Source organism: Motacilla alba, chromosome 1A, assembly GCF_015832195.1.
Source record: "Motacilla alba alba isolate MOTALB_02 chromosome 1A, Motacilla_alba_V1.0_pri, whole genome shotgun sequence".
In the NCBI taxonomy this organism is placed as follows: Eukaryota; Metazoa; Chordata; class Aves; order Passeriformes; family Motacillidae; genus Motacilla; species Motacilla alba.
In genome coordinates this window covers 37,094,320-37,113,401 of record NC_052031.1, presented here as the reverse complement: position 1 = coordinate 37,113,401, position 19,082 = coordinate 37,094,320, and the positions used below count along the sequence as shown (strand labels likewise).

Here is a 19,082-nt window from a genome sequence, read left to right as displayed (position 1 = left end):
GTTAGCTCAGCAGTATTCACCCAAGACAATTCCAGGTTTCACAAGACAATAAATAGAGCATTATAGGAGCTATAGTTGCACAAGATCTTTCACAGAAATAAAGACCAATTCCAACAAATGGAAATTTAAGGTTCTCTATCCAATAAAGATGTCAGCAAAATACTTCTTACATGCACACTAAACAGACGGTGTCCCAGTAAAACACTTACTTTGAAAGAAACTGTACCATAGCCCAAACACCACCATACATCAGCCCTTTAATGAGCCAAGAATCAATGTCTAGGTCTGCTATAAACCCAACCAGCCAAATGACTAGGAAAGGAGTTCCCAGCATCACCTTCTGACGGAATTCCTATATAGAAACAAACACCAGTAAGTAACTGTTTTCAGGAACAGATTGTATAATAAATAGGACAGTAATGAAAACTTAAATTTTCAGGGAGCTTGAAAGTGGGGGATAAATCTTCACAAATTTTTCTCATTTCTTGTCTTTACACACCTCCAATGAATTTGCAAGGCAAATAAACCTTCCTAAAATTATATCACAAATGAATAACTGTTTCAGAACTGTCTTCTAGAGACTTTGCTGCTAATCCAGAATCAAGGCAACATTAGCTCTTTTTAACAAATCCGTAAGTGTATGAACTGCCACACAGCATATGACAATTTTTATTACTCATGTACCTGCAGTTTTTAAGTCATACATTATATTTATCTATAAATAAAGATAGGACCTTTTTTTGTCTTACACTGCGTGGATACAACTCCTGATGAGAGCACTGAACTCTTTCCAAATAATTGAAGTACAGTGACAATGAAATGTACAAACTACTTCATGTCAATAATCACAGCATTATTACAGTACCACGGTTCAAGCCCAGACTGTAGCAGTACTTTGAGCATCTTGATGCAATGTATCTTTATTTCAAAAAATTAAATCAGTGGTAGCAACACTCAATATCCAGCACAACACTCTGCCTGAGTGTTGATGGATACTAAGAAGAAAAACATTAACTCTTTTTAAATTATCAAACAATAGGAGGAGGACAGTTCTTCATGCTAGAGCAGTATGTTAACCCTTACAACCTCATTTATGGCCTCTTCCTATCTGCAGTATTAACCAATACTCTGAGAAGCAAAAGGCCTCCACATTAGAGATTCACGTATTACTTTACACTGCTAAGACTGACTGCTTCTTTCATTCAACACAATAACAAGAAACAAAACATAATTAGAGGGGAGATCAGAGTTCAGGATATCCAAAACACTTCTTTCCTCAGCTACCTCAGAGTCAGTTGTGGAACGTCTTGGCTAACCCCAACAATACATGGCCACACAATACTTTCCTAATGCTTTCTTTTAGTTAGCACAAAAACTAAAAGAAAGTGTATGGAAGCTTGGGGTTTTATTTCCTCCTGCCTTTTTTCCCTTTTGCAATCACTTTAGTCATAATAAAAAGACATTCCTTAAAGCTGAAACGTGGGGAAACCACAGTTCTGAACTTCTTTTAAACAAACACACAGGTCCCCAAACCAAAAGCAGCCATAAGATTGATTAACACAAGTGTTATGCTACTACTTACCTTATCTGCTTTTAGTTTTCTCAGAAAGGATGGACTATCATACCCCTTTGCCTGTCTTGCTTCTTGTAGATGATTGATCATCCAAACATTCTTCCTTTGTTTTGCAAGATCAAGTGGTGATTCTCCCTGTCAAGAGTATAAATGTGGGAAACATCCAATTTAAAATAACATGCATTTGGAGCACTTTTGAAACAGAAGATTGGCTGTTAAAACAAATACATTTTAAAACAGTTTAGCTACATTCTGGCATACTTTTTGCTCTGCAGCTTAGTTGAGACCAAACATCATTCATTCCTTTTGGTTTTTCATTCTCTCATAACTATGTAAGTGGCATATTAAATGCATGATGCTGACAAGATGTATGTCCTGATAGTAACAATTGTTGCCTTTGGCAGAGAACAAATCTATGTTTCACTATTCCACACACAGTCTACTAGTCCATAAATGAAGGACAGTGCTTCCCCCTCAGCTATTGACAGGCAGCAGAAATCAAGCAAAGAATAAGAACTAGTGACCCACTGGATCATAGAAACTCTCCCAAGTCTAAAGCCTGACTTCTTAGTTAATTCTCCGCCTCTTGGCAGATTGAAGTTACTAATATTATGGAATGCTTCTAGGATTTTTTTCCCCACAAGCCTAATGTTCTTAGGTTCATTTCGGTTTGGGTGCTAAGCCAGCAATGGCTCACGTTTTTATTTCCATATTTTCAGAGAGGACTGACAGATGAAGCAAAAGAGAAACACAGAGTGAAATATACAGGGACCAAAGGTGCCTGCCAAACTGATTTGATTTTATTGCTTTTTAAACACTTAGGAAGAGAACTAAATGAAAAAGTTATTGACTTGGTCTAAAATTATAGAGGAGGCAAGAGACAACCAATTGCAGGTACCTCCAGCTTCAGTTTTGCATTTGACTCTTCCTCTCTTCTACTGGAGTTAACTCCCCTCCTAAACAAATCATTCATGGAGGCTTGAAAAATGGCTGAATCCTCCATCGCTCGGCCCCCTCCTAAAAAAAAAGTGAGACAGGTACTAGAAACTGAAACTACCCAGAAAGGGCAATAATTACTATAGACAGAAGTGATTTCAAAGATTTAAAACTGCAGTTAGCTACCTATATCCCATAGAAAGACAACGGGAACTGAGTACTTAACTGTCATCTCTGCCTTTGAAGTCTTGCTCCAAATCTTGAAGAGAGTAAATAGCATAGAATATAAATTATGAGGTGAAGCTTTTTGCTACTTAACAGGACCTTTCACATCTTCTGTGTGAGAAGTTTAACTAGAAAAAATCAGTTAAAAAAGAATAACCTTCTGACTTGGCTTCAAAGTCATTTAGCCAGATGTTTAAAAAAACAGATCAAATTAACTCCATTCTCAACAAAAATGCCTGAAATCAAACTACTGGTGCCTGTTTCATCACAGGTTTAATAGCACCTTGAATTGCTAATATCTGGGAAACTCCAGAGATGGTGTTATTTTAATATCACCTTATATATCCAGACTGTAAAGATTACCTGTGGACAAGCAATCCCCTCTGGGAGTTGATCTCCCAAGTAAATCCTGAAGTTGTCTTGGGGTCCAGCTGAGCATCCCTTCCACTAGAGGGCCATGAGACACCTAGGAACTGCCTAGATAAAAAAATTGAGGGAGCTTTAAAGAAGTCTTTGACTATGCCTCTCATCATCTGGCCATTGTAATATTCTCCTTGTCTTTACAGGAGTAGTTGATAGCTGACTTCCTTAAAAATTAAAAAAACATGTACTGGGGAACTTAATCTAGTAACACACTTTAAATTGTCAGCAAGCAATAACGCTTCAGTAATACACATTTAAAGTATTTAGATAGAAAAAATAATCTGAAGAGCCATTATGATAGGGAACTGTACAAGTAGACTTCCATGGACAAGCCTAAGATACACTGCATAATCAAGAAACTACATTTAAAAGTTCAAGAAATGATTCACTTACAGTTAAAAAAAAAAATCTTTCTTAGACCATAAGAGCTCTTTTAGGTCTCTATATCTCTCTACTAAAAAAAGGAGTTTCTGCTCATACTTAAACGAAATTTACAAGTTTTCCCAAGTCCCCAGTGATAACCCAGCTCCCTGGGAAATGCTATCCTCGTCTGCCCAATCTGTCTACTGGTCTGGTAGGAAAAATTTCCTCAAGAAAAAAAATCAACCAAACAAAAAACCCACTCTATTTTGATTACTGAAATACAGCTTCCAACTTTAACATTGATCTAGTTCTCAAAAAAAAAAGTGGTATCTCACTACCAAACAGAAAATATTAACTTCTTGTACAGCATAACAAAAAGAGGGAAAATAACAAAACAGGACTAACTCAACTGCTTGTATTAAGCTTTGCTCTAGGACAGGAGTGCTATTGTTCAAATACTTCACAAACTGTCATGCAAAGTAAAGAACATCTCACCGAGATGACTGGTCCCAATTTGTTCCAAACCCAGGCAGCCAGCAGCACGCGCCTTTCTAACACAGACTGGCTAGAGCTGATAACAATAAAGTCAAAGCTCGCATCTAATATTTCAGTCACTTCATCACTTGAAGAAGATGAACAGCTTTCTGCCAATGCATTTCTTTAATCACAGCTATCTTACCACCATTCCTGGTCAATTCCATGGACTATCTGAGAAAAGGAATTCACTAAATAGTGCTGCAGAAATCTGGAACTGACTGCATCAGAAAGAAATCTTTCACAATTCCTTCCATTTCTGAGGAAACATGAGCCAAACACTTAATTAGTTTTTGGCTCAAAGAAAACTTTTGCTGAACAGTCAAAGGAGGGGCACCAAACTGAGTTTCTACTGGCCTTTAAGAATCAACCAAATGTTTATATTTCCTATATATTTACTACCACCTAAATCAGCATCTCTCATCAAGTCACTGGCTGGATGGCAAAACTGGCATTGCTCAGATGATTTTGACCCTCTGAAGATCCTAAGAACCTGAGAAGGCATGCAAGAAACCTAGACTTCACTGCAGAATATAGGCAGTGGTCAGTGAAACCAGAAACAAATCTTCTGGCATGACTGGAAAGATATCATGATCCAGCAGGTTTGAAAACCTATTTTTCTATTGACTGCTGCTGTCTGTCAATAAAGAAGGCAAGACCATTAACTACTTCAGGCTAGCATATACTTTTTCATATAGTCAAACACCGAAATTTTTGTTACAGATTTCATAAGAGTCCAGAAATGTAGCTTCAGTGATGACTTTCGAACTCTTGCCACACTTATCAGTCTGCCAAGACAAGTAAAGTATGACATACCGATTTTTTTCCCACAAAAATACCTTAATTTTTTACCATAGGTGGCATAGGAAAATAGCTTTTCAACACAAGAAGTGAGACTATAATCATAACTCCTTCACACAACTGACCTTACAGAGCAGGAATAATTAATATATCTTCATCTCAGTCCATACAAGAGGCTAGATCATTTGTTTTAAACATGTATAAAGATGATTCCTTGTAATGAGTTTTCATTAATGATTATGAATATTTCTGATATTCTGAAGTGGATATAGGATCTAAAAAGCTGCCAGCAAAATTTGGCTGCTTCTTTAAAAAGGCTGTTCCATGCTCTCCAAGGTAACTGATGTGCACTTTTTTTAATACATATATTTCTATCACTTGGGGCCAAGCAAAATAGGCACTGGCCATCTAAATCAGTAGGAAAAATGGCAAAAGGATAAATAAATTAAATTAAGTTAAAACTCTGTTTTCAAGCATAACCACTCTGCCTGTACCACTTTTTAAGTGGAAAGTACAAATATTTGAAGAGAAACTAAGTAAAGAATTCTTTTTCTAAAAGTGAATTCTTCTCTGACACCACAGATGAAACAGCTTGGGTAGCAAAATGCATCTAATTTGATATACAGAGTATCTGGAAGTAATGGACAAAATCGCATTCCAAAGGCACATCTTCCAAGGCTAGGGAAATTCCAAGTCTACGGCAGAAATTCTAAGAGCTGTTTTGCTGGTCTAACATATGCTGGAGATGGGCTCTGCTAGTACAGAATCTAGATTCACAGTTAAGAAATTCTGGTAATCAGGCAAGCTAAGTTCACATGCATAAAAAGAGCCCATTTGCTTATTTTACTCCTACTGGCATTTTCAGGCCTCCTTTTGCCTACTGGCATGGGAGACCGACTAGAGCATTTGTCAGCTCCCTGGACAAGACTGAGATATCTCACATCTCACTCCAACAAACAGTCATCCTAGAATTTCACTAGAAGATAATTAGTCAGGTTTCCAATTTTGCATCCAAACACACCAGTCTTCACACATGCAGTCTAATTGCACACCCCACTCCCCTATATTTACGTATAATCATTGTTAAATAATTTACTTGAGTATCTTTTATGGTGCAAATCTAGTGGTCATGCATCACTCTTAGGAAAAAAATTGCCAAATGACACATTAGTGGCATTGCTTTTGCTCCATCTTCATGATCCCACTATACCCACAATAATAACCAATTCTTGAGATTTATCATAATCTCTGTTATTTCTGCCTCAAACCACTTACAATTAAACCAGACCAAACGTTTACCTTAATATTTTGAGCATCAACATTAGCTCCAGCTTCTAAAAGAAGACTAATAACTGTAGTATTTCCTGCTAGCACGGCCCAGTGCAATGCTGTGTTTTTGTGGTACTTGTCTCCCAGATTAACCGACACGTTAAATGTAAGTAGTAATCGTGTTGGATCCACACTAGAAAAGAAAATTCTTGTTAGATCTACAGATGAATTCAAATACATCCAAACTTATTGCTGATGCATTCAGTATCTATGAAGATCATCATACACTACGTAATAGCAAAGTGACATTTTTTGCTGTCAATTGTGAATGACAAAATCTCTTTCCACCAAAACCAATCACTATTCTGTTGACTTTAAAGGATCTCCTAAGACAGCTCATTCTGGGGTATCAAGAAACATTTGTTCTACAGCTCTAGCTTTGTGTTTACCAAAATGTAACACTACTAACAGATTTGTAAAAATGTGCACACGATTATATACTTAAACAATGAAAGTTCAAAACATGCTATGTTTCCACTTCACAATCTAGAAGATGAAACTAAAATAGGATGTGAATGTTGGCAAGAGCAAGTATTGCTAAGAGCTAGTTTGTGTCCCTCCCAACAGTGGACAGAGACAGGGCCTTCCAAAGAGGAATCTAATTCAAACATTTGTTCTTTGGAGAAGTGTTATTTTTTATCCATTTTTTCCAGTCATCGCCACAGGAAGGATTAGTGAGCACTTCTTCATAGTACCTTCTCTCCTGAAAAAAGTCATTGCACTGGACGTGGCTGAAATCAAGTTAATCTTCTCCACAGTAGCTCCTATGGTGCTGTGTTTTGGATTTGTGACCAAAGCAGTACTGATGACACAGGGATGTTTTAGCTATTGCTGAGCAGTGCTTACACAGGGTCAAGACCTTTGCTGTTCCTCATGTGCCCCACCAGTGAGCAGGCTGGGGGATGCACAAGAAGTTGGATGGGGACACAGCAGGGACAGCTGGTGCCAACTGACCAAAGAGATATCCAATATTGCACGGCAGTGTGCTCAGCAATAAAAGCTGGGGAAGAGAAGTAGGAAGGAGAGGACATTTTAGAGTTAGAGCATCTGCTTGCCAAGTAACTATTACAGGTAAAAGAGCCCTGCTGACCTGGAAATGGGTGAACTTCTGCCTACTGATGGGAAGTAACAAATGAATTCCTCATTTTGCTTTATCTATTCAATTGTCTTTATTGCAACACATGAGTTTTCTCATTTTTACACTCCTGATCCTCCTTCTCATCCCACTTGGCAGGAGTGAAGAAGTGGCTGTGTGGGACTGAGCTACTAACTGGGATAAATTCATAATAACCATAAATGAAGAAAGATAAAATGGCAACTGTGGAAAGAACAGAAAAAAACTTCCAAAAACTCCCCAAACCAGTCACTACTACATGCCACTTGGTTAACACTAAGATAAAGTCTAAACTGCATGCATTACCTATGTGTTCGGTAAGCTGCCCACATTAAAGGTGTCATTCCATTTTGATCCATCATATCTACATCCTAAAAAAAAGAAAAAAAAAAAGTTGGTGAGGTAAGTAAGCATACTCAAGATCTAGCAGATGCAATGTTTGCAATGAGAAGCAGTGTTCCAAGACTAATCATCTGAACTGGAAGGAAAGCTGGCAAGCTTTTAGCACTCAAATAGTATTTAAAAAATGAAAACAAACATTAACACCACCATTGCAAAAAAATAACTATTCCAATCTATTTTGCAAACTATGAAACAATCATGCTGTGTGAGACCGGTAATTTCTAACTTACTATTAATCTTCAACAATAAAGATATATATATATATATATATATACAGGTGTTGTATTATGGCATTAAAAAGCAGAAGAAAACTAAAATAATGCACCAATATTTCAAAAAATGCACCAATACTTGATAAATTACTATAAATACCACTGTCTGAATCCTACATCCTCCTAAATGGTAGGTGCACCTATTTTTCCACTTGCAAAGCAATTTCCCTTAGTTCACTGAGTTCCAATGGTATCTGGATATCCAGTTAATGGACACCAGAGAATTTTAAGATTGAAAAAAAGCCATTACTAAAAACAACCTCCTCAGAAATAAAACTGATCTATAATCTCTTTCCCCTCCTGCCTAGAGAAACTGGTAATTCCTAAATATTTTGAGGCAGATTAGACCCTCAAGCACATTTGGGCAGATTTCACAGACCAGCACTAACAAAATCACTGCATGGATCACAGCACCAAAGTAACCACGGCTGCTGGTACTACACTGGCATCTCTCAACCAAGATGCCACCTACTTCTAAGCCATAGCTAAGGTGACCCTACATAGCTCGAGACATTAGTTGACATACAAAAAATTGCAACTCTGAGAATAAAAAAAAAAAGTACTTGATGAGTAAGTGCTAGTTAAACTATGAAAGTGATAGTTGAACTATGAGTATGAAATAGTTAAATGATCATTTTAGAAGTAGAATATTTTTTACATAATTTTACCCTACAAGCAACCTTACTTGTCACTCATTATCTGTGAATAAGTTACCTGACACATGCACAGGATAAGAACACATTATTCACCCATTTGTATACCACATCTGTATCTTAACTTATTCCAGGTGAATGTTTGTGTATGCAAGCTCCTGATATGCCTCTGGCATTTTAGGTAGCCTAAGCACAATTGCAAGCAGTCAAATTGTACACTGCACATTATTAAGTGCCTTCAAGCTCTTTTTCAGTTTTTCTTTCCCACATTTTTTAATAAAGGTCTTACCTAAACTTGAACTGTGCTACAGATTCTGTTACTTGATTTCTCATTATATTTATATCATGTACCTGTAGCAGGCTTGATTTTGACCCAGGCAACCTACTGACACAAACAACATGTTCAAATTCTGATACAGCAAGGTACCAGTCTTTCAGAATTCAGAAAGAGGCATGACTAAACAAAAAGCAACATCTATCAGCCACTGCTGCCTCTTGGCTGAGTAGTACTTGCTGCCATGAAAATGGGTTCACTTCCAATCAAAGCCAGAGTGCACCTGATCAAGAGTTCTTCCCCTTCACCACACTCCAGAAGCTGGAGAGCTGTACTCAAGCCTCAGATTGCAGATTTTACCATTGGCTGCTACAGCCCAGAAGAAAGTGAAACAGCAACACTGAAGCTGGGTTCCAGTTCTGTCTGAAAAATGGACAAGGTAGCAATTGGGAGCAATTTCTTAATCCATCTGTCAGTCCTCTATTCCATTGTGAAAGTTGGCTTTTCTTTGACCACACTTATCCACAAAGGCATCAGGATCTGAACTAACACAGCGCAACAGCCTACACTGACCCTCATTTTGACATTTATTTAGCTGTCATTGCCACACTAGAATTAAGTTCAGAACAAGGGCTAGCCTACTCTTTGGGTATAAGGGAAGCTGGTCTCTGCAAAGACAAAAGGAAAATAAGTAGCAATATATAGGGTAAGCCCACAGAAGCAAAAGCAGTTCCAGTTTCCAAATCTGAATTTCAGCACCACCAAGAAATAAAGAGAAGAAATTAATGACCTGAGTACTAATTAAAGGAAAATTTAAAAATAGAATGATGTATCTCACATAGCTTCTAGATAAACTAAAGTTTCTGTAATTGTATGTAATATAGCTAGAGAACAATTATTTCAGGAATTATAATGCTATTGATATTACTAGATTTTAAACATACAAATCAATACATAATTTTTCAAGTTGAACTTTTTGAAGCACTGTGAAAAATTACTGTTAAAATTGATTAAAATTTACATCATGGAAAGAATACCAAAATCATACTTGAAAATATTTGAGGGATTTAACAAAAATCAGTGTTTTAAAAACTATTGATAAGAAGAGCCATTTTCAAATTAACAGTTTTAAATTTTAAGGCAATTTTTTTGTCTTTATGTATGTACTCATGTAAAGACATGCAGCTTCTTTTCAATGGAAGCATTATATGTTCAAATAAACAGGACAAATCTGTATACAAACATGAAGACAAACACAGGGAGACTTCATAACCACAGTAGAATACTTTAAAGGCTATTAGTAATCTATTAATGCTATGCTTTAAACAAATTCACACTTATATAACACCAGCAAGATTTTTCTGGTAACATAAAACCCACCTACAATTATACATAATTTGAGAAGAAATTACAAAACTTGCTCTTCATAAAAATATCCTCCTCTCCAATCATTATTTCTTACAGAACAGCAGTTATACAGAATAGGATCAGACTCTTCTTTTGCCTAGCTTACTCTTTATCATACACTAAGTACTGTTTCATCAAACAGATACTAACTGAATACTGCCTGGAGCAATAGCTTGGGGTTTTTCACATGTAGAGGTGTAAGTAATTTTCTGCAGCAAATCAAGTATTTGTTTTACACAGACCAAACTCACTGATTTCATATTCTACATGACTCACTGGATCATATCTGATCATATCCCACTTGGCATTTGAAAGAATACGCAGAACACAGAAGTGTGAACAGCATTAGTAAGACTGTCATACAAGAGGAGGGCTTTGACTTTTCTATGTGGTTTACACAGTAAATCAAATCTGTGCTTTAGGCACATGCCTAAGGGTGAGGAAATCTACAAATTACAGTGCAGAGTGCGTAGCAAAACCACGATCAAGTTTTTGAACGAAAGATGAGACATAGCAAGAACAGCAATGAATACACATTATATACACCCTTTACAGATCTAGCAGTAATATAAGGGGCTAGCAAGAAGGTTTGGGGTTGTTTCATTCTCATTGAAGAATTCTACAACACTTGCTACCATTGTCATTGCTACATTTAGAGATTAAACTCATTAGAAATAAAGAATCAGAATTTCCATGTACTACATTAGGCAGGTGTGAATTGAAGCCAAAGTACTCAGATGACTGTTGCAGAAAATTAGTTTAATAGGTGGCACATCAACACTGTAGTCTACAAAAAAGGACATGGAATTATTTTTATATTTATTCAAGCAAATATTTTGCATCTCCTTAATGACAGGTATAAGTTTCAACTGTGTTCTTACTCTAAAATTTAGCAGAATCTATTTAAATATGGTATTACTTAAAATTTACCTGTCCCTTTGCTATCAGGTAAGCAACAATCGAAGTATGTCCAAACTGGGCAGCCAAATGAATACAGCTACATCCTTCTCCATCAATTAGCGACGGATCTGCCCCATATTTCATCAGCTGTACAACCATGGATAAGTGACCCTGTCTAAATGTAACAAAACACAAAAAAACAAACAACTGAATAACTATATGCAGGAAAACTATTAAAATTTGAATAATGAAATACAACAAGTATGTTTGGCAGTTAATTACACTATCAGAATTCCCACACTTTAACTCATACTTTAAAAACAGCAACTGCCATGATCTGATTCTCCAAGTGAGTAAGCAAACTCATTCATATGAAAAATTCTATGTATAAAGTGCACTCATCACATGCAATTTGCTTAACTGTACTGCACAGCAAAAAAAGACAGTCAATCAAAAATTCAAATTATGATTGAGAAATCGAGTCTACTATGACTTCTTACAAACTACATTTGAAACCTGCTATTTTAAGAGATGTCAAACTGGCTAGATACTCTCACTTTTTGTGGGGATTAAAAACTGTAGTAAAACAAAAGTAGGGGGGAAAAAGGAAAACTGAAGGTCTACATTTCCATCACACTATCTTAAAACCTTATGTATCTTTTTAGCTTAATGAGCATAGGCATATCCTTCTTTTAGACACAATGCCTAAGTGTCAGTACACCGTTTCTGACGTTAACAAAAGACCTTTTCAGTTTTGGAGAAGCCACTTCAGACAATGCTTCACAGAACTGATTACAGGTGTGAATGAACACCAGGAAATTTAGTTAAGATTTTGTGCTGTTAACACAGAATCACAGACTGTGTTCTGTAACAAAAAGAAATATGGAAGCTAAAATCTTTAACAGAGGCTAACAAGCAAGTCGTCACATTTAGCAAACAGATTATTTTGATACATTAAATCTTCTAAAAGCTAATTTTCCAAGTCTCCTTTTGCCATCTACAGTTAAAAATATTAATATGGACACTGTTTCTTTCCCACCTATTTCTAGGTGGTTGTCTGAAGGAGCAGGTACTGCTTGAAGGCTGTCTTTAATTTTTCCAGCCATTTATCATGGCCATCTTTTACGTAAGAATCCTGATTTTAAGTACATCTTTTAAAAAAATCCACATATGCAATAGAACACTGCAAGGACAATGTCACACCAAACCATCCTACGACCCATCTGCAAAAGTGCCACTGAACTTCAGATGACTTGACAAAAATAAGATCTCAGAAGTACGAGTAAGGTAAGTTGCATAGCCTTCACTTGTTTTCCTACTGTAGCAACCATCTTCCTCTATATCAGAAAAAAACATATGCTGAAAGCTCTTTTAGTTCAAATATACTACATTCACAGTGAGCCCAGTTATCAAAGAGTGAATTAATTCTAGTATAAAGTATTTCCATAAAACACAACAATTCCATAAAACCACCACTACTCCATGCTAGGCAAAAAAAAAGAGAGAAGAAAATTCAGAAGATTTTTCTCCTACCTTGTTGCCCAGTGAAGTGGGGTAGAATTTAAATCTCCTCCAAGCTGATCAACAATAGCACCTTTTGATATATAGTACCTGGAATAACAGAAATAGTAAACATTACTGCTTGTTTTGGTTAAATAGAAAGGACACAGGTGAGCATGTTTGATTGTAGGCAAAATAGGCAGCCAGAGATCAGAGGACTAGAACCTTTTCTTGACTTCATATAACATCTTCCTTTTTAGAGGTCATGAATACACTTTCAATTTTCTTGCATTTCTGACATGGGTTGGGAAACTAGAGATGCCTCCTACAGTGTTTTAAACAGGAAATTATGCTATTTCCTAATTTTATTCTAAGGTAAAACAGAACAATTGCAATAGACAATGTACAGTATGTACAGTAGTACAAACTGTGCTACCACAGAAGTATTTAATAAACTATTCTTAAATATTATGGGGCTGTTACAGTAAATAGAATTCTGAATTACTGGTAAAAGATTGTGGTGCTAGAAGATTATAATTTTTAGAGAATTTTGGCTAAATAGTAAAATTACATGCCATTAGACTTGCAGCTTATATCATTACTGGAATAACCTTGCTGAAGTCATTGGTCCCAGAGATCACACTTAAGTTACACATTTAGTGAAGGACTGAGATTTTTACATACTTTTCAATTGTTACTAATCAAAGGACAAAAATCATCTGAGTATTTAAAAAATATTTCTAAATGATGGGATAGACATTATTTTTCCCTCAAGAACATTTATAAAAAGATGAGCTACCTGTAAGAACAAAAGAAGTTACCTATTTTTAACTGCAACAATTCATATTCATAGTCATTTGTAATCTTTCTGTGAATTGTTGTCATTGCTGTTTTATCTGGGACACTAAACTAGCAATATTACTTTTTCTTTGTAAAAGAAAATGCATGCTTTATAAAGAAATTATTGTTTCCAAATACAGACCATCCTGGAAGGCTCCTAGTTTTTCATTTACCACTGTCTACTCTTTGTCTATACCTAGCTACAGATTTGTAAGTGTTTGCACATTTCAAACAGTAGTCTGTAGTCTGTGCCTGCAGACTTTTCACTTTGAAAATACCTGTCAGGTATATATGAACACTGCTCTCCCACCCACACAAGCTGTCCTTCAAATCATCAGCATTGAATTTCTGCCATCTCAAACTCTGCTAGTGTTTCAAGACATGGCAAGCAACAAACAGAACAACTTGAAAAACATTACTCTTAAGTAACTACCTTCATTTTCTGGAGTGCTTATTGATTCAGAGAATGAAATTTCAAAAACAGCCCTTTTAGGAACCTTTAGGAACAGAAACTGAAAAATGCATGTCAGACTAAACACATCTAAAGAAAAAGCTTTTATACAGTTGCATTAGAGCCATCAGAAACAATCAAGTACTTCAACAGATTTGCCAAAGTAAAAAAAAAAAAAAAAACAAAACAACAACAGTGCGAAAGGACAGTCCACTCCAGTGGTCTCCAGCACTAAAAGAACAAAACTTCGACATCTTTCTGCAGAAGTTTTTTTTATATTTTCAGGAGAAAAACCTAGGATTTTGTGAAAGTCTTTGTTCCACCTAGGTGAAAACACAAAGCACATTATATGGTAAAGAAATAAAAAGTAATTTTCTTACAGTGAAGTATCAGCTACAAACTGAAGAGCTATTTATTCCCCCTTGGGAAGGAGCTCCAAAGGAAATCTTGTCTAGATAAAAAGCACATAGAAATTCACAGTCAAAGCTTGGATTCATCTCTCTGATGTGACAGCCACTCATGGGGAGGTGAACACTAAACAGATTGTCTTCATTCAAACACTGGTCCTTGCAGAAATGCAGAATACGTTCAGATTCTACTGACAGCAGAACTGCTTACTGGTTAGTAGGTTTTATTTAGAAGGAAGAACTTGCAGTTTGACAACTGGGAAAAGACAAGGCGACAATCTCCTGCCAGATGGTGCATTGAAATAACATTTTATGTTTCTTCAAGAGTGTTTTGAGACTTGGTTAAGATTTATCACTGCATTTCAGATTCAGTATACAAAAATGGTAAGATTTTTCTGCAAAACCAGACTGAGAATTTAGTCTATTTGTCTAAGCAGATCTTGCAGAAGGAAATTTGTGCTAGGTGAGAAGGTCCCTGAAGAAAGAAAGAACTGGGCAATCCCACTCTCAGTGAGTCATCTAAGCTTCCAATAGAAGATGCCAGGCATGCAATTCTATTTAAGCAAACTACTTATACTCAAGCAAGCAGATCTCTTAAGAGGTCGCCTTAAGAAGAAAATACTTCCACTGATCTCCACATTAGGATCACTAAGTCTTTGGCAGGCATTTGAAAACTACCTCAACTTGCATTCAGTGATTGAGGAATCAAAGTGCATGCAGCCACTGTTCTTTGAAGAAGGAAAAGTAGAAGAAAAATCCTTGTCTGGAGAAAGCTCTGCACAGGGGATGGAGAACTACTATAGGAAGTAAGTAACTGTAAAGACATAAGGCCATTTTTTGCATTTTTACAAAGCTGAGTTGAAGAGCTACCAATAGATCAGTGTAATTATGAAAACAGAATGGTGTTCTAGACACTCATCCCTGATTCTACGGAAATATGCAAAGGTTCTGTAGTTTTCCTTATCAATGAGTTTCACTGTTTTGTACACTGAATCTCAAGTCTCTAAATAGATGGGATGAAGAAATACTAAAAATAAGAGAAGTCTAATTCCAAGCCTGCACTCCTGACAGACAAGCTGCTAAGCTTTCCAGCTGCTAAGCTGGAAAGAACTTACATAGTCAACACTCACTAAACAAGACACTGAGATCTAGTACCACAAGAGTAAACAACTTTATCTCTGCAGTACCAAGCTTAATAGCCAACATACTTAATGAAATTATCCACTGCACATAATGGAGAAATTGAGAACACCTGGGGAAAGACGTGATCGGCTTGAACAAATAGAAAAAACACTAAATAGTTTAATCGTGAGGAAATAAAATAAACTAGTGCCTTGCAAAAAAGAGAGTGGGAGAGCATACAATAAGGTGAGTGATACAAAAAAAACCCAAACAAGATCGTCTAAAGACAGAGGAATCTGAAGTGCAAGAACTGCATCAAGAGAGGGGAATTTTAGATACAGTTAGACACACCCGTAGTTACATGCACGCTAGTAAACAGTGGGAAGAAAATGCAACGCTGTACGGCACAGTGGTAGAGATGCATTAATGGACAAGAGCTTTGACATACTGTCAAGGAAAAAAGGACAAATTAGACACATTAAAGACATTCAGTTGTCTTAAAAAGAGAAATCAACATTTTAAAGGACATAATTAATTTTAAATTTAAAGTGTAACTTAAAGTGTAATACATACTTCACCAGATCTATCCTGTTGTTGATGGCAGCCCAGTGGAGAAGTGTTACATTTTCTTTGTCTGGCTGTCGAACATCATAACCAGCTTCCACCAACTCTCTACATCGTTCATATATTCCATACCTTGAAAATCAAATAAGATTTGTCAAAATGCTACCTTAGATTAAAATGCATTCAGCAAACACCATACTTTGGTCACAATACAAAACCTTCAACAGAAGAGAAGTGAAGAAGAAACTTTACTTTCTTTTCCTAAATGATTACAAATGTCTTGCAACGAGAAGCTTCCAATAGGAAAAATGACATTAATCAAATCAAGGTATTACACAAAACTTTTGTCTACAGAAAACTGTACTGCAGAGCAAGGCAAAATATCTACCAGTAGAATACTAAATTTAAGTAACTGTTCACTTCCCAGGGACTCCATAACATTTCCTTCTCCCACTTTGGTTCCACTTCCTTTCCAGCTCTTGAAGAGCAAATAAAACTTAGTCAGCTGATTTGACAGTATCTTCCTAAAATTCAGAGGATAAGATCATCAAGCCAATTACAAACACAAGCAGCTCAAGTACCTCCCATTTTTCTTCTCAAGACAACAAACAGCAATCTTTCTGACGCAAGTTAGTATAGTTTTCTTTTTTAGCGCACTTTAAATTCTGTACATTAATAGAAGAATAAATTTTGTATTAAAGAGAACTATTAAATGTGATTACTGCCTTTTAAAAAAAATATTGTGCACATATCTGAAAGTTGAAACAAATCAGAAAGCATAAAAATCACTTAAGCATTCAATGTAGGAGTAATTCCAACATTAAATAATTTTTGCCTTGATGTTTAAGGTGTTTTACCACCTATTTTTAGTGTCAAAAATATAATTCAGAAAAGCAAGTAAAGATTACATTTCAAAAATCTGTACATCCTATAGCGATTGCTCATGTCTCAATGAGGACAATGTGGGAATGCCTTGAAATCAAGGTCAATGCCTTGTGATATCTGACCTTCTGCTAAAACAGAATTTTAACAGCCTCTCAAAGTTGGGACTTAAGTTTTTCATATGCTGCTTCTATGTTCTACTTTCTGCAAAAGAGACAGCCTTAGAAAAGGGTCTTCTGTTGCACTTGATCAGCTCGCATAACTGACGCAGAGACCTTCTTCCTAGGGTGGTTACCATTCTTACTTTTTCTTTCATGTATTTGAAAGGAACCTCAATCTGGATGGTGCTCCCATAATGAATGATCAAATGACTCAAGCCAACAAAACTCAGGAATGCTTTCTAAGCCTATTACAGATTTGAAGCACAGAAATTAGTTGGACACTATTAAAAAACTACTAGACATAACAGCCCACTTACATTGTGTTGTTTTCAATTTTTTTGGAAATCTGCATGAGCTGGAAATTGCTGTCATACTTATTATCTTTTCAAACATTACAAGAGATCAGAACAAAGACTATTGCCTGCAGTATATACCAACTGGCAACACACTGATAAAATGTGGTCCTCCAGACTAAGTAAAAAAGCAGCAGCCGTGAACAATTTTGACAGGAAAGCTTTTTTTTAATACACTGAGGCAGGTGGAAAGAAGATATTTGGGTTATGATAACTTAAAAATACACAACCAGCTAGACAAAATACACATACTCAGGCAAACATAACTGCTAGGAAAACTGGTAAGGTTCTAAGTCAATCCAGCCTTGAAGCACACCATCTACCAAATCCTAGTTTAGATCAGTAGTGCAGCCTGATGAGTACCTGTACAAATGGCTTAACACATACATACAATTCCTGACTTCTCACGTCAGCTGGAAGGGTCACTGAAACAGGTTAGGACTACAAAAGGCAAGAACAAGGAGTCAAGAGAAAGGAGGAGAAATGGGGGAAAGAAGAACTTCCAAAACCAGACAGCAAATTCTGATCTTCCTACAGTACAGTATCACACTGCCATATTACAGTGTCTGAAGGCAGCCTGGAAAGTGATTCATACAGAATGGCAAAGCAACCATTTGTTGACAAGCTGTTCTACTCCAGTCAGCTCTTATGACACTCCTTCCTGCTGGAGATAGCCTGCTGCCTTCACTTAAACTACAAATTGAAACCATTATGTAAGAAATAATTCACCAAAGCTCTGTTATCAGTCTTAACAGTCACCAATTTAAAAAAATGTATTGCCCAAGGCTGAGTTTAGCTCACTCTTATCCTGCTTAAGTAAGCAGTACAAAACAATAAGTAGGAATTTTTAAAATAAGATATTCAAAGTTATTGGAAAGATACAAAGAACACAAGGATTCAATAATTTTAACTTCCTATAAAATGCAAGAGGCAATCATATAAAGCTTTCATGTAAATGGATTAGGATTTTCCTTACATGTATTTGTGTTGGGTGGGATTAAGTTACTCTTCTTCAGAGTAGTTCCTATGAGGCTGTGTTTAGTCTTTGTGAGCAAAACAGTGTTAATTAACACACTAATATTCAAGCTATTGCTGAGCAGTGCTTACACAGGGTCAAGACCTTTGCTGTTCCTCATGTGCCCCACCAGTGAGCAGGCTGGGGGTGCACAAGAAGTTGGATGGGGACACAGCAGGGACAGCTGATGCCAACTGACCAAAGAGATATCCAATATTGCATGGCAGTGTGCTCAGCAATAAAAGTTGAGGGACAAAGGAGGGACATTTGGAGTGAAGGTGCTTGCCCTCCGAAGGAACCATTACATGGATATGGCTGAACACTCACTGGCTCATGGGAAGCAGCAAATTAATTCCTTTTTTTGCTTTGCTTGTGTGTGCAGCTTTTACTTTATGTATTAAACTTTGTTTATCTTTACCCTTTTGGTCAATTTCTCCATCCCAGCAGAAGGAAGCAAGAAAGCAGCTGTGCAGGGCTCATCTGCACAGCAGTTAAACCACTACATCACTGTTGGCCAGCTATGGCAGACTGCACATATGCTTTACGATGAGTATCCTATCCAGTTGACTACACAATGTGAA

At 36.6% G+C, this 19,082-nt stretch overlaps 1 protein-coding gene across 1 annotated transcript in view; it reads right to left on the bottom strand.

Annotated features, from left to right (window-relative positions):
- The window catches only part of ZDHHC17 (zinc finger DHHC-type palmitoyltransferase 17), a 63,291-nt gene that overhangs the window by 22,057 nt on the left and 22,152 nt on the right, over positions 1-19,082 (bottom strand). The window contains exons 3-9 of the mRNA XM_038153123.1: positions 16,100-16,222; positions 12,740-12,817; positions 11,237-11,381; positions 7,605-7,669; positions 6,155-6,317; positions 1,583-1,708; positions 210-352 (exon numbers count right to left, since the gene is read on the bottom strand). Coding sequence (XP_038009051.1) covers positions 210-352; positions 1,583-1,708; positions 6,155-6,317; positions 7,605-7,669; positions 11,237-11,381; positions 12,740-12,817; positions 16,100-16,222 — 843 coding nt within the window. The remainder of the gene's footprint in view (positions 1-209; positions 353-1,582; positions 1,709-6,154; positions 6,318-7,604; positions 7,670-11,236; positions 11,382-12,739; positions 12,818-16,099; positions 16,223-19,082) is intronic.